A 13,975-nucleotide genomic window follows, 5' to 3' on the forward strand; every position below is an offset into this window, starting at 1 on the left:
TTGACCAACATTCTGAGCCATATGACATAACTGGATAAACATAACATCTCAGTACTCTGAGGTGGGTTGTCAGAGTTATACAGAATGGAAAACAAGCCCCTTTACCCAACTCATCACTGCCAACCAAGATTCTAATCTATGATGGCCCATTTGCCCCTGCCTGACCCATAGATTTCTTATCCATTTACAGTACCTGCCAAATGTCTTTTAAATGTTGTTACTGTACCTGCCTCAACCATTTCATCTGGCAGCTTGTTCCATATACGTGTAGAAATTGTCCCTCAGGTCCCTTTTAAATTTCTCCCCTCCTATCTGAAATCTCTGTTCCCTATAGTTTTTGATTCCCTCTCAGCCATATCTTGAACTCATTAGCTGCATCCCAGGATCTCTGTCGACCCGTCTGCTGCGCTGAGCCATCCCGGTCCAGAGGGGGCAGCAGCGAGCAGCCGATGGGTCGTCTCTTGTTCCCCACACGGGCAGGCTGATTGTTGGTAAAGTTGTGAAGGTGGCGGGAAAGTGGCCGGGAACCGGTAACCCTTAGCAACTGAGCCGGAGCGGCGGGCCTAGCTCTGCCTGTCGTGAATCCGAGCGCTGGGAGGGGTCCGATCCTCGGAGAGCCATGCAGTAGCGCTGGGCCGCTGGGATTGTTGGCCGCGGATATCATGAGGTGAAAACGGGTGTAGGATTCCCCAGCGCACGATGGCTGAGGAGCTGTTCTGTCAAAGTGTCGCCGTACTCGTGAAGTGCAAGGACTGTGAGGACAGGTGAGGAGAGACTGCAGGTCTGGGTCGAATCCACAGGCTGGCGGGCGGCCTGTTTCCCCGCTGGTGCTGTACCTCTGGACGTAAAGTTCCCGAGCGCTCCGTAATTGCCGGGGTCCATGGTGGCGACTGAGAGCGGAAGGGGCGGTGTATTTGGACTGGATGAGAATTGTACGGGGCAGCTGTCCGGGGCTCCCTCACCTCTCCCCTTCTCCCTCTACTTTTTCTCCTCCTTCCCTCCCTCCTACCATTTTAAACTTTACAAGCCTCGCCCCACTAACCAGCCTGTTTTGTACTGGGATGTTTTATTTATTTAACTTGACACTTTACAGAAAGTTCCCCTGAAGTATGAAGAGGCCCGGGAAATGCTTGTAATTTCAGGGTGTTGGTTATTACCGAATCGTTGAATAAGAGAGAGATATTTTTCGGATTTTTTGGTGGGGGGGGGGAGGAATAAACTTAAGGCTATCTGTGAATTCCCTAAAAGAGATTTATTGTGCCCCCACTTTTTAATTACGACGGATTACTTAAGACTTCAAATCAGTTGTACAATTGATCTGCAGGCCTTATGTTTTTATGTCGGCTGCACGTTCAATCCCCACTCCGGGATGTCCGGTGCAAACATCAAGATTGATATTCTAGTGCAGTGTCGAGGAAATGCTTTACCCGATAGAAAAGTTCTTTTCGTGAGCATGATATCTGAAGAACGAAAAATCAGAATTCCTGATTAATTCTTCGTACGATATCGAATAATGCGAGATTTTTGTGCACAAATTACTGGACAAGCTTCCTAAGTTTTAATGATTAACTTGATTTTTTCCTTTCTTTGCCTTAAAATTCTTGACATTGTTCCAATGTGCTTGACGTATGCGTGTTTTTGTCTGATATAAGTTTGCCTATAAATTGCAATATGTGAATCAATTGTATTGAGTTCTCTTAAAGACCGTTTTTGTGGCGTGAGGTAGAAAACCTTTGACGATAAACCAGCTTCGTTTATCTTCTATCTAGTCTTGATTAAATAGTTGATTATTGTGCTGCCAGAATAATAATGGGTCAATGTAATGTGGTGTTTAATGGCAGAATATTGTGATATTGCAGGAGCAAGGAAGTCTGCAATTATATTGTGCGTTGGTGAATCTGCACCTGGAGTATTGGCTTCTCTATCTACTTTAAAAACAGTGCAACAAAAAAAATTTGTTGGAAAGATTAAGGAGACTGGAGCTGTATCTCGGGAAGAATGAGAAGAGATCTAATTGTAACGTTTAATATTGTTACAAAAGATGTTTCTTGAGAAGAAGGGGACAATATTGTTTAAGAGTAAGGAATAAGCCATTAAAAATTCTAAATCTGATCCTGAAATGAGAGAGTTCTTCACTCAAGAATGATGAACCTTTGGAATTCTCCACCAGAGGCTCAGTTATTCAGTTCATTCAAAACAGAGATTAGTGGAATTCTGGAATCAAGGGTTTGGGGAACTAATATGTGAATTCTGTTTTCCTTCATTATATCCCTTCATCTATTGAAAAGGATTTTCCTTTCATTAAAATGTGTTGACTATAAAATTATAGAAAATTAGCCATGATCTTACCGAATGGCAAAGCTGTATTGAAGGGTTGGAACAACAGGAATTCTGCAGATGCTGGAAATTCAAGCAACACACATAAAAGTTGCTGGTGAACGCAGCAGGCCAGGCAGCATCTCTAGGAAGAGGTGCAGTCGACGTTTCAGGGTACGAAGGGTCTCGGCCTGAAACGTCGACTGTACCTCTTCCTAGAGATGCTGCCTGGCCTGCTGCGTTCACCAGCAACTTTTATGTGTGTTGCTTGAAGGGTTGGATGTTTCTATGGTTTGTCTTTCTCTTGCATTGAACTTGTGTTTGAATACTAAACTATGATACTGGAATGCTGAAGTGCTAGCATATCAGAAGGTGCTTTTGATAGTTGAATCAATGCTGCTTTGAATAATGAATGAATAGTAAAGTAGGCTTGAAGAGGAGTTGCGTCACTGCTTAGTTATGGAAGAACTCAGCCGCATCTGTAGAGGTAAAAGGTATAAATCGACATTTTAGGTAGAGACATTTTGGCTCTCCTTCTTCATTTGCTTTCCTCTGCCCATAATCCTTTTCTCCCATCTGCTTTCCACCTATCAAGTTTCCCGGTGTACTACTGCTATATACTGACAATCTTTCCTGTTCATCCTAATGCAGAATCTTGATCTGAAATGATAGGTTGCTTCCACAGATACTGCATGATTAGCAGTTTGTTTTTCTTCTGGGTTTCGGCATCTGTGTTCTCTTTTGTCTTGTAGGTTCCACTTAGGTTTTGCCCTGTAATTGAATCTTGTACTTTCATCTTCTCCAAATACTTAATTTGGAAATGCTACAGTTTCTGTTCTCAGCCTTCCTCTTATTTTTTAACAGTCCTCAATGGAAAACTTGTAGAAATACTTGGGCAATATTTGTGGAGTGGCCGTGAAGCTCTTTTGCTACCTCAACAGATGCAGAGTATTGCCAGCATTTTCTATTTTAATGCCAATTTCAACTTGAGTATTGAAAGCTCTATATAGAGTGGATATGGAGAAGATATTTTCTGTACTAGGAGAATCCAGGCCCAGCCTCCGAATAGAAGGATGTCCCTTTAAAACAGAGCTGAGGGAAGAATTTCTTTAGGCAGAGAGTGGTGAATCTGTGGAATTCATTGCCACAGACAGATGTGGAGGCCAAGTCATTGAGTATATTTAAAGTGGAGGTTGATAAGTTCTTGATTAGTAAGGGCATCAAAGGTTCTGGGAAGAAGGCAGGGGAATGAGGTTGAGAAAGATATAAATCAGCCATTACAGAACGGCAGAGTAGACTCAATGGGAAGAGTAGCCTAATTTGTTCCTACGTCTTGTGGATGATGGTAAAAGCCTGGTCAAAAACCAATTCAACTGCAAGTGATGAAAATTTCTAAAACAGAAACGCGTAGTAAGTCAGGCAACATTTGTGGAGTAGTCACGAAGCTCTTTTTCTTCCTCAGAAGATGCAGCGTGAACTGCTGAGTATTATCATTATGTTTTAATGCCAAAATCCCGGTTATTTTGATTTATGTTTCTTGCTGTGTTTTTCCAAAGCTTTGGAATAACAGCAATTCAATAAAAACATCCAATCCATTGATTTTAACACTTTCATTGTTAATCTGATTTGTACTTATTGATAGCTATGATGTTATTTCACAACTGTGTAAGAAGTTGTCTTTCAAAGACTATAAGTAGATTCACCAGTGTCAGAGACTCTTGAGGATACTTTATTATCGACGACCCGGCTGGTGGAGTAGTGGCATCAACATCGGACTTCGGGATGAAAGGTCCCAGGTTCGAATCCAGCCAGCCAGCTCCCCTGCATGCTTTCCATCCGTGCTGGGTTACGAGCTGGTGATCTCTTTGGAAACTCACCTGGCAGAAGGCATTGGCAAACCACTGCTGTAACTTGGCTCGGACGCAATTCCTCACTACGTCAGAGAGGCGTAGAGGGAAATCGTCCGCAGCCAACCGGAGAAACTCTGGATGCAACATACCTTTCCTTTCCTTATTATTGACAAGTTCATGAGAAAGAAAATATTATGTAATTACCTATACTTGTTCACCTTTCCTTTGAGGAAAGGACATTTCACTTATGATCCTCACTCAATATGAAAAATTTGATATCCTCTTTGGGGTGCCTAGGTTCAGATTTTTTGTTCAAGGGACAGTTTTTTTTCTTCTAAAAAGAGTGGTGATCATGAGTTGGAAAGCTACACAGAATGCATAAGTAAATTATGACTTTTCCATTGAAGAGCACAATTCAGACCAGGGACTCCAAGGTTTTCAGTAAGAAGAATGTGAACTAATATGTGAATTCTGTTTTCCTTCATTACATCCCTTCATCTATTGAACAGGGTTTTCCTTTCATTAAATTGTGCTGACTATCACTAATAAAATTGATTTTTTTCCTCTCAAAATTCATTTTCTCTATTAAAATTCAATCTTTTTAACCTTGCGTATTTATAGAACAACAGCATTCTAATTACAACTTTTAATTTTATGGGGACTGTTCTTGAATCCAGAGATTTCTGAAAAATATCTCTTTAGTTCTCCTTTTAACCCTCTGGTTTTGAAGGGTATCAGGTTCAGAGGATTTGATGGCTTTTGAATCTTGTTCTGTAAGTTGCTTTGTTTTTAAAATTCTCTTCTCTTAGTTGTTTATTGATTTTGCATAATCTTCAGTGCATTCTTTTCATCTCACAATTAAGTGAATATAACCAATAATGTCCTTGCCATTTTGTTATTCTATCTATATACTACTAAAACTCTCATGCTCTGATTGTCTGTTTGTGACCTCCAATTAGCGCAAACAGTGCATTAGAGCAGCACTTTTTTTTGGCTAAATCGAATTAAAATGTGCTAAGAATGCAGGCAAAGTTCAGGGTTATATATTCGTATAAAATTGCTTATTCGCCAAAAATCAACAGGCTGCCTTTCACCCGAGACCCGATCGGCCATCATGGAAATTGGGACGCGACAGCCCGACGCATGCACACGGCCAGCCTCAGCAGCGACACCTACTGGAGCAAAAGGGCGGGGCAGCTCTATTTGGGGGGGGGTCACATTCTGCTAATCACCATCAGCATGTGCAGGATTGGGACAGATCTGCCACCCATCAATAAGAGATAATTAAATCTTATTGTAATGACGTACTTCGAGACACCCATAAAACCCTTTGCTGCTGTCAAAAGACAGCGGTGACTATATCACGTCCATTTAGGAGAGCGGCAACCACATCATCAAGAATAATCAGCATCCTTTGGTGTGACTGCTTCGTATCTTCTATCCAGCATTGGGGTAAAAAAAAATGCTCAGCCTAATTATGCCACATGGAAAGGGAAGGGTGACATTATGGTCAAGAGATGACGCCAAACATGGTCAGGAAGTGGCAAGGAGAGGGAGAGGACAAGAATCGGATGAGGCCAGAGCTGCACGACTCCAGGATCAAAGAGTCAGGACAAAAAAGATGAGAGAAGAAGAGACAGAGGAGGAGAGGCATGCACGTCTCCAGGATCAGAGACAAACAACAAACAGCAGAAGAGATGAAGAGACGGGGGATGAAAGGGCTGCACGTCTTCAGAATGACAATGAGAGGCACAACGGTGGCAGAGCAACACTCACAACACGCTGGAGGAACTCAGCAGGTCGGGCAGCATCCGTGGAAATGATCAGTCAACGTTTCGGACCGGAACCCTTCGTCAGGACTGAAGAGGGAAGGGGCAGAGGCCCTATAAAGGAGGTGGGAGGAGGGTGGGAAGGAGAAGGCTGGTAGGTGCCAAGTGAAAAACCAGTAAGGGGAAAGATAAAAGGGTGGGGGAGGGGAAGCAGGGAGGGGATAGGCAGGAAGGTGAAGAAGGAATAGGGGAAAGCACGATGGGTAGTAGAAGGAGGTGGAACCATGAGGGAGGTGATAGGCAGCTGGGGGAGGGGGCAGAGTGAAACAGGGATGAGGGAAGGGAGAGGGAGGGAATTACCGGAAGTTACAGAATTCAATGTTTATGCCTAGGGGCTGGAGACTACCTAGATGGTATATGAGGTGTTGCTCCTCCAACCTGAGTTTAGCCTCATCCTGGCAGTAGAGGAGGCCATGTATGGACATATCTGAATGGGAATGTGAAGCGGAATTGAAGTGGGTGGCTACTGGGAGATCCTGTCTCTTGTGGCGGACAGAGCGGAGGTGCTCGATGAAGTGGTCTCCCAGTCTGCGTCGGGTTTCACTGATGTAGAGGATGCCGCACCGGGAGCACCGGATGCAATAGATGACCCCAACAGACTCACAAGTGAAGTGTTGCCTCACCTGGAAGGACTGTTTGGGGCCCTGAATGGTGGCAAGAGAGGAGGTGTAGGGACAGTTGTAGCACTTACGCTTACAGGGATAAGTGCCGGGTGGGAGATCCATGGGGAGGGACGTGTGGACCAGGGAACCACGGAGGGAACGATCCCTGCGGAAAGCAGAGAGGGGTAGAGAAGGAAAGATGTGTTTAGTGGTAGGGTCCTGTTGAAGGTGGCGGAAGTTGCGGAGGTTAATATGCTAGATCCGGAGGCTGGTGGGGTGGTAGGTGAGGACAAGGGAAACTCTGTCCCTGTTGTGGTGACAGGAGGATGGAGTGAGGGCCGAAGTGCGGGAAATGGAGGAGATGCAGTTGAGGGCATCATTGATGACGGCAGAAGGGAAACCATGATCCTTAAAGAGGAAATTTGAGATGTCCTGGATGGCAGATAAGCCAGAAATGATGCTATCAAAAGTGTCCTTCGTTAAACGAGGAGCAATATTTGCTTTGCTACGCATCGTTCTTCTTTAATAAGCTGAGGTTTACTACTTCAGTTTCCAAAGCAAAGCGATACCAATAGCATTCAGAAAAAATTAAAGTTCATTCTGGTCACATCAGACTGCACTACCCTTCTCTCAAAGGGTGCCCCAACGGGTCACCCCATTGTCTAGTTATATTATAAATTCTCTAGACACTTTGTGTAAAGGACCCACTTACTTGTTAAAGCTGTTAGCTACAGTCTGCTTTTATCTTCTAGTTTTTTTCTGTTTGCTTCCACTTTATGGTAGTTGATTTAAAAAAAAATCATTTTGCTATTGTTAGACAATATTGTGATCTTAATCTGGTGTTACTCTCAATTTACCTGATTAACACTGGTTGTACCACTTATGCAATGGAAATGCATGTTAATAAGAGTGACTTTTTTTAAAGAATTTACCAGTTTGCACTTGGCTCAGTTAAGTCTACTGAGAAGCATGGAAATTTATGGTACAAAAAATGTTTTGTCCAACTTTTTGTTTACTAGCAGTTGAGGGAGGAGTGAATTGTTTCTAAACTCCCATTTTTACTGTTTTTATGAAAAATGAAAGAAGTTTGCAAGACTTGGTTAAAGGCAACACTTGACTGTGCATGAGTGTGCTTTGGATATCATGCTTGTACACCACAGCTTGGAAGTCAGGGATATACTGGGATTAGATGTCGCGGGCAACCTCTCTCTGCCTCCTGATTGCATCTTTGAGTTGAGGTCTTCCTATGATGTCCTGAGATGTGAGATAGATAAACTCCTTATGTGGCCTCTCTGGCATTATAATAGCCATATCTGGCCCATGTAGGGTGGCCCCAATCATTTAAATAAAGTCACCAACCTTTTATTGAAAAGATTAACTATTGGTTTATTTTTATTTTTCTCAATTTCTGTTCTGAATAACAATAGCTTAATATGTTGTTTTTCTTAAATAACCTATTTTATTTTTTTAAAATATATGATTGGAGTTGAAGCAATGGGATAGTTTGCCTGAAGGTCCCACACTTCTTGTGGGACAATTATGAAACAGAAACTTTGGTTGTTGTTCTGCATAGACACAAATATGAATCTGACAGGAGGATTCAATCATTCACAATATGGCCTGTAACATTTGGGTTGGTACAATTCACTCATACAAAAGCATCCTTTAAGGAGGGACACACATAAAAATTGCTGGTGAACGCAGCAGGCCAGGCAGCATCTATAGGAAGAGGTACAGTCGATGTTTTCGGGCTGAGACCCTTCGTCAGGACTAACTGAAAGAAGAGATAGTAAGAGATTTGAAAGTGGGAGGGGAAGGGGGAGATCCGACATGATAAATCTGGTCAAAAAGTTGAAGGGCCGAAGAAATTATAGATGGCGAGCAGTGAGAGATAGTTTCACTAAACTCCCATCGAAGAGAAGATTTAAACTTCTTCAGTGTAGTCATCACCGGAAAAGGCTTTGCAGTAGTGAATTTAAAAATGCAAACACAAGGAAATCTGCAGATGCTGGAATTTCAAGCAACACACATAAAAATTGCTGGTGAACACAGCAGGCCAGGTAGTATCTATAGGAAGAGGTGCAGTCAACGTTTAGGGGATATATGTATACATACCGTGCATGTCGAATACCTGATTTTAATTGAACTTTTACAAAGGAAACTGAGCATAGGTTGAAAGATGAAATATTTATCATTGTTTACCTGATACCTACTTGTGGCCACTTGTAATCTGTTTTTGATATGCCTGGAAGCAAATTGTTTCTCTACTTGCTGTAGCATCATATTGAAATACTGAATGGAAATTGTGGAGACTGTGAAACAGTGGGGAAAGAGAAAAGGAAATACAGGTTCCCCCCACCATCCGAAGGTAGAACATTCCTATGAAATGGTTTGTAAGCCGGAATGTTGTAAAGCGAAGAAGCAATTACCATTTATTTATATGGGAAAATTTTGTGAGCGTTCGCAGACCCAAAAATAACCTACCAAATCATGCCAAATAACACATAAAACCTAAAATAACAGTAACATATAGTAAAAGCAGGAATGATATGGTAAATACACAGCTTATATAAAGTAGAAATACTTTTCCACAATCATTGCCTGAACTGTTCTCCGTAGCGAAAATCTCACGAAAGCACTGTTGGCAAAAACATGGCGCAAGCGCTCTCCAGTAAACTTTAAGCTATGAAGCTGCCAAATCATACCAAATAACACGTAAAAATACACAGCTGACATAAAGTAGAAATAATGTATGTACAGTGTACTATCACTTACTGGAATTGGGACAGCACAGAGCACACTGATGATGGTGTGTTAGGCTGGGTCGTTGGAGTTTGGGTGGTGCAGTGGCCCCCACCCTCCAGGCCGCCGACCGATACCGATCTGTGAAGCATGCAGGGGTCCAGCGGTAGCCGGGACGCACCCAGCACATCTTTAAGAAAAAAGTCGAAATAAACAAGCTAATTAATTAGGTGCCGCCCGCACGTAATTGTCGGCCCAGATCAGAGGCGATTGCTGATTGCATTGCCTCTGATCTGGGCTGACAGTTACGTGCCGGGCGGTACCTAATTAATTAGCATATTTATTTCGGCTTTTTTCTTAAAGATGTGCTGTGTGTCTCCCGGCTACCGCTGCATTCTCCGCGAATCGGTATCTGTCGGCGGCTTGGGTGTTGGGGTGGTGGGACATCATCGTGTCATCTCATCGTCGTCTGTTTCCGTTGGAGCAGGTAGCTCATCTTCTCCTATGACTGCCTGCTTCAATGTCGAAGGTTGAGGTTCGTCGTCTGCTGTGGCTGATGTGGAAGACTTGCTTGACTGCTGAGCCTCGTGCATTTTTCTATCATACAGTTCTTTGTAAGGACTCAAACCATCTTGCAAATATGCCTTAAACCTACATACTCTTTCAAAATTAAAGTCGTACTTTATCATTACTCATTTGGTTTTGATTGTTATCCTTTCCTGTTCCAATTGCATCAGCTGTTCATCTATCAGTTCTTGCTCATGGGATGCCAAAACCTCTTTGTCAGCTTCCACAAGCCAAACACACTTAGTCCTTACTTCGTTCACCACGATCAAAACGCTTAATTATGTCTAGTTTTACACTAAGTGTAACACCCTTACGAGCTCTTTCAGGCTTTTCTGACACCTTAGAACTCATCTTGCTAACGGCTGCTCACAGGCATGTGTTTAAGCAATGCTGGTGAGAATGCAGTTCCCGGGGAGAACGGCTGCTCGGGGCGCGCGCTACTTTTTTCGTAATAGTGAAAACACCTTCTGTTAGCGAAAACAGGGTACTAATGTAGGTCTTTCGTAACAGTGAGGTTTCGTAAAGCGAACATTCGAAAAGCAGGGGACACCTGTAGATGAAATTGGATAAAGTGCTCTACTAGAACTTGAAAACTTACCTGACTCCAGGGAATCTTTGGATGACCAGGATTGGATTTGTTTCTTTTGCATTCTACATACATTATGTTACACTTCCAAGCTGTGTTATTCAAAACATAATTTTAGATTTATGGGATCACCAGGATCTATGCTGATTCCATTGCAGGTTGCTGTAGTTCCACTGGGGAGAAATAAAAGTTTGATCCTGGAGCTCAAACCTCTTAGCACCTGTAAATCTTCTCAAGAATGTTTGATCTTCTTAAAACTGATAATCAAAACTGAATGCATTATTCCAAGTTGTGAACTAACCAGTGTTTCATAAATGCACAAAATAATTTGGCACAGTTCTGCTGTATCCATCCATAATTGTAACTGAATTGTTTTTCTTCGTTTAACAGTAAATGCACAACAGAAATGTGAAAGTGATGTAGGAAATACCTGCATTGGGTTCTGGATGGGTTTGTTTCATTGAAACAGGGAAAGTGTGGTAGGGGTAAGGAACAGTGATTGGCGAGATGTAGAGCATCTAGTCAAGAGGAAGAAAGAAGTACCACTTAACCTGTAGAATGCAAAGATCAGATAGGGCTCTAGAGAGTTAAAAGACAGCCAGGAGGGAGTTAAATAGTCTTCGGAGAACTAGAAGAAGGCATGACATGGATGTAAAGAACAGAAGGATGACTAGATAGAACCATTCAGGGATAAAGGAGGAAATATGTGCCTGGAGTCAGGAGATAAGGGAGTATTCATCAATGAAATTGACCTTGACGAATGTAAGCTTAGCATAGAACAGGCCGATATGTCAACATCAAGGAAGGGGATGCGATGGATCTTTGTGTCTTCGCTGGCCACAGGAATTGTGCCAGAGGATTAGAGGGTGACAAATGTTATTTCTTTCTTCAAGGAAGGTAATAGGGATAACCATGAAAATTACAGTCATACATCATTGGTGGGCAAGCTATTGGAGAGGATTTTTAAGAGACCAGATGTTTGACCATTTTGAGAAGTTAAGTCTGATTAGGAGTAGTCAACATGTCTTTGTAAGGGGTTGGTTGTGCCTCACAAGCCTGATTGAATTCTTTGAGGATGTAACAAAAACATATTGATGAAGGTAGGTAAATGACTTAAATAAGGACGTGGAAGGGTGGGTTAGTAAGTTTGCAGATGACACACAGGTTGCTGTTGTGGATAGTGGAGAAGGTTGCTGTATCAAAGGGACATTGATAGGATGTGGAACTGAACTAAGAAGTGGCAGATGGAGTTCAATGCAAAGAAGTGTGAAGTGATTCATTTTCAGAGGTATAACCTGAAGGCAGAATACAGGGTTGATGGTAGGATTCTTAACACTGTAGAGGTACAGAGGAATTTTGGGGTTTATGTCCAAAATTGCAGTCAAGTTGATAGGCTTGTGGTGTATTGGCCCTCATCAGTTGGGGGATTAAGTTCAGGAGCTGTGGGTAATGTTACAGTTCTCTAAAACTCTAGTTAGACACACGGAGTATTGTGTTCAGTTCTGTTTGTCTCATTACAGGAAGAATTAAGAAGCTTTTGGACAGGATATTTATTAGGATGTTGTCTGGAAATAGAAGGATGTCTTATGATAAGATGAGCAAGCTAGGGTTTTTCTCCTTGGAACAAAGGAGAATGAGAGGTGACTTGATAGAGGTGTGAGAGATAATAAGAAGCATAGATAGTGGACAGCCAGAGACTCTTTCCAAGGGCAGAAATGGCTAATGCAAGGGGGCATAATGTTCAAAGTTCAAAGTAAATTTATTATCAAAGTACATGTATGTTACCATGTACAACCCTGAGATTCTTTTTTCTGTGGGCATTCACAGTAACTAGAAGAAACACAATAGAATCAATGAAAGACCACACCCAACAGGACAAACTATCAAATTTACAAAAGCCATACTGCAAGTACAAAAAGTAAAAAAGAAATAATAATAAATAAATAAGCAATAAATATCGAGAACATGAGACGAAGAGTGCTTCAAAATGAGTCCATAGGCTGTGGGAACAGTTTGGTGATGGGGTCAGTAAACTTATCCACTCTGGTTCAGGAGCCTGATTGTTGAGGGATAATAACTTACTGAACCTGGTGGTATGGGTCCTGAGGCTCTTGTACCTCTTTCCTGATGCCATTAGTGAGAAGAGAGCATGGCCTAGCTAGTGGAAGTAGTTGAAGATGGATGATTCTTTCCTGCGATAGTTCTTCTTGTAGATGTGCTCATTGATGAGAAGGCTTTACCCTTGGTGGACTGGACTGTGTCCACTTTGTAGTATTTTCCATTCCGTGGTATTGGTGTTTCCATCCCAGGCAAGATCTAATCAGTTAATATACGCTCCTGCACACATCTATAGAATTTTGTCTAAGTTTTGGATGACATGCTGAATCTTCGCAAACTTCTAAGAAAGTAGAGGTGCTTCCATGCTTTCGTAATGGAACGTACATTCTGGACCCAGGATAAATCCTCTGAGTTGATAACACCGAGGAATTTAACGTTGCTGACTCTCTGTGCCTCTTTTTTCCCCAATGAGGACTGGCTCATTGACCTTCAGTATCGTCGTCCTCCTGAAGTCAATAATCAGCTCCTTGGTCTTGTGTCAATAACTGAGAGGTTGTTGTTTGGCACCACACAGATTTTCAGTCTCCCTCCCTTGTGCTGCTTCGTCACCACCTTTGATTTGGCCTACGACAGTTGTGTCATCAGCAAACTTGAATATGGCATTGGACCAGTACTTGGCCTCCCAGTCATAATTATAAAGTGAATAAAGCAGAGGGCTAAGCACACAGCCTTATGGTGCACCTGTGCTGATGGGGATTGTGGAGGAGATGTTGCTTTTCTGAACTGAATGGGGTCTGTGAGTTAGGAACTAGAGAATCCAGTTGCATGAGAAGATATTGAAACCTTGGTCTTGAAGCTTATTGAATAGTTTTAAGGGGATGATATTATTGAATGTTGAGCTGTAGTCAGTGAAGAACATCCTAATGTATGCATCATTGTTATCCAAGTATTCCAAGGTTGAGTGAAGAGCGAATGAAATTGCATCTGCTGTTGACACGTTGCAATGGTAGGCAAATTGGAGTGGATCCAAGTCACTTCTCAGGCAGGTTGCTAAGTTTCATCACCATCCTTTCAAAGCACTTCATCGTGGAAGTAAGTGCTTCTGGATAGAGGTTGTTGAGGCAGGTCACCATGTTCTTCTTGGGTAACAGCATGATTGAAGCTTGCTTGAAGCAAGTAGGTGTCTCAGACCGCTGAAGCAAGAGATTAAAGATCTTTGTTAATATTCCAGCCAGTTGATCAGCACAGGTCTTTAGTACTTGGCCAGGTACCCTGTCTGGACCAGATGCTTTTTATGGGTACACCCTACTGAAGGGTGCTCCCATGTCAGTCTCAAACTGAAATTTCAGGTCATTGGGGGCTGTGAAAGTTTGTGATGGTTCCTCCATGTTTTGACAGCCAAAGCAAGCGTAAAAGGCATTGAGC

General features: G+C 42.5%; 1 protein-coding gene across 1 annotated transcript in view; it reads left to right on the plus strand.

Annotated features, from left to right (window-relative positions):
• Positions 1 to 497: 497 nt before the first annotated feature.
• Positions 498 to 13,975, plus strand: part of sass6 (SAS-6 centriolar assembly protein) — a 60,707-nt gene continuing 47,229 nt past the window's right edge. The window contains exon 1 of the mRNA XM_063068878.1: positions 498 to 764. Within this exon, the coding sequence (XP_062924948.1) occupies positions 700 to 764 (65 nt within the window). The 5' untranslated portion in view covers positions 498 to 699. The remainder of the gene's footprint in view (positions 765 to 13,975) is intronic.

This window comes from Mobula hypostoma, chromosome 16 (assembly GCF_963921235.1).
Source record: "Mobula hypostoma chromosome 16, sMobHyp1.1, whole genome shotgun sequence".
Classification (NCBI taxonomy): Eukaryota; Metazoa; Chordata; class Chondrichthyes; order Myliobatiformes; family Myliobatidae; genus Mobula; species Mobula hypostoma.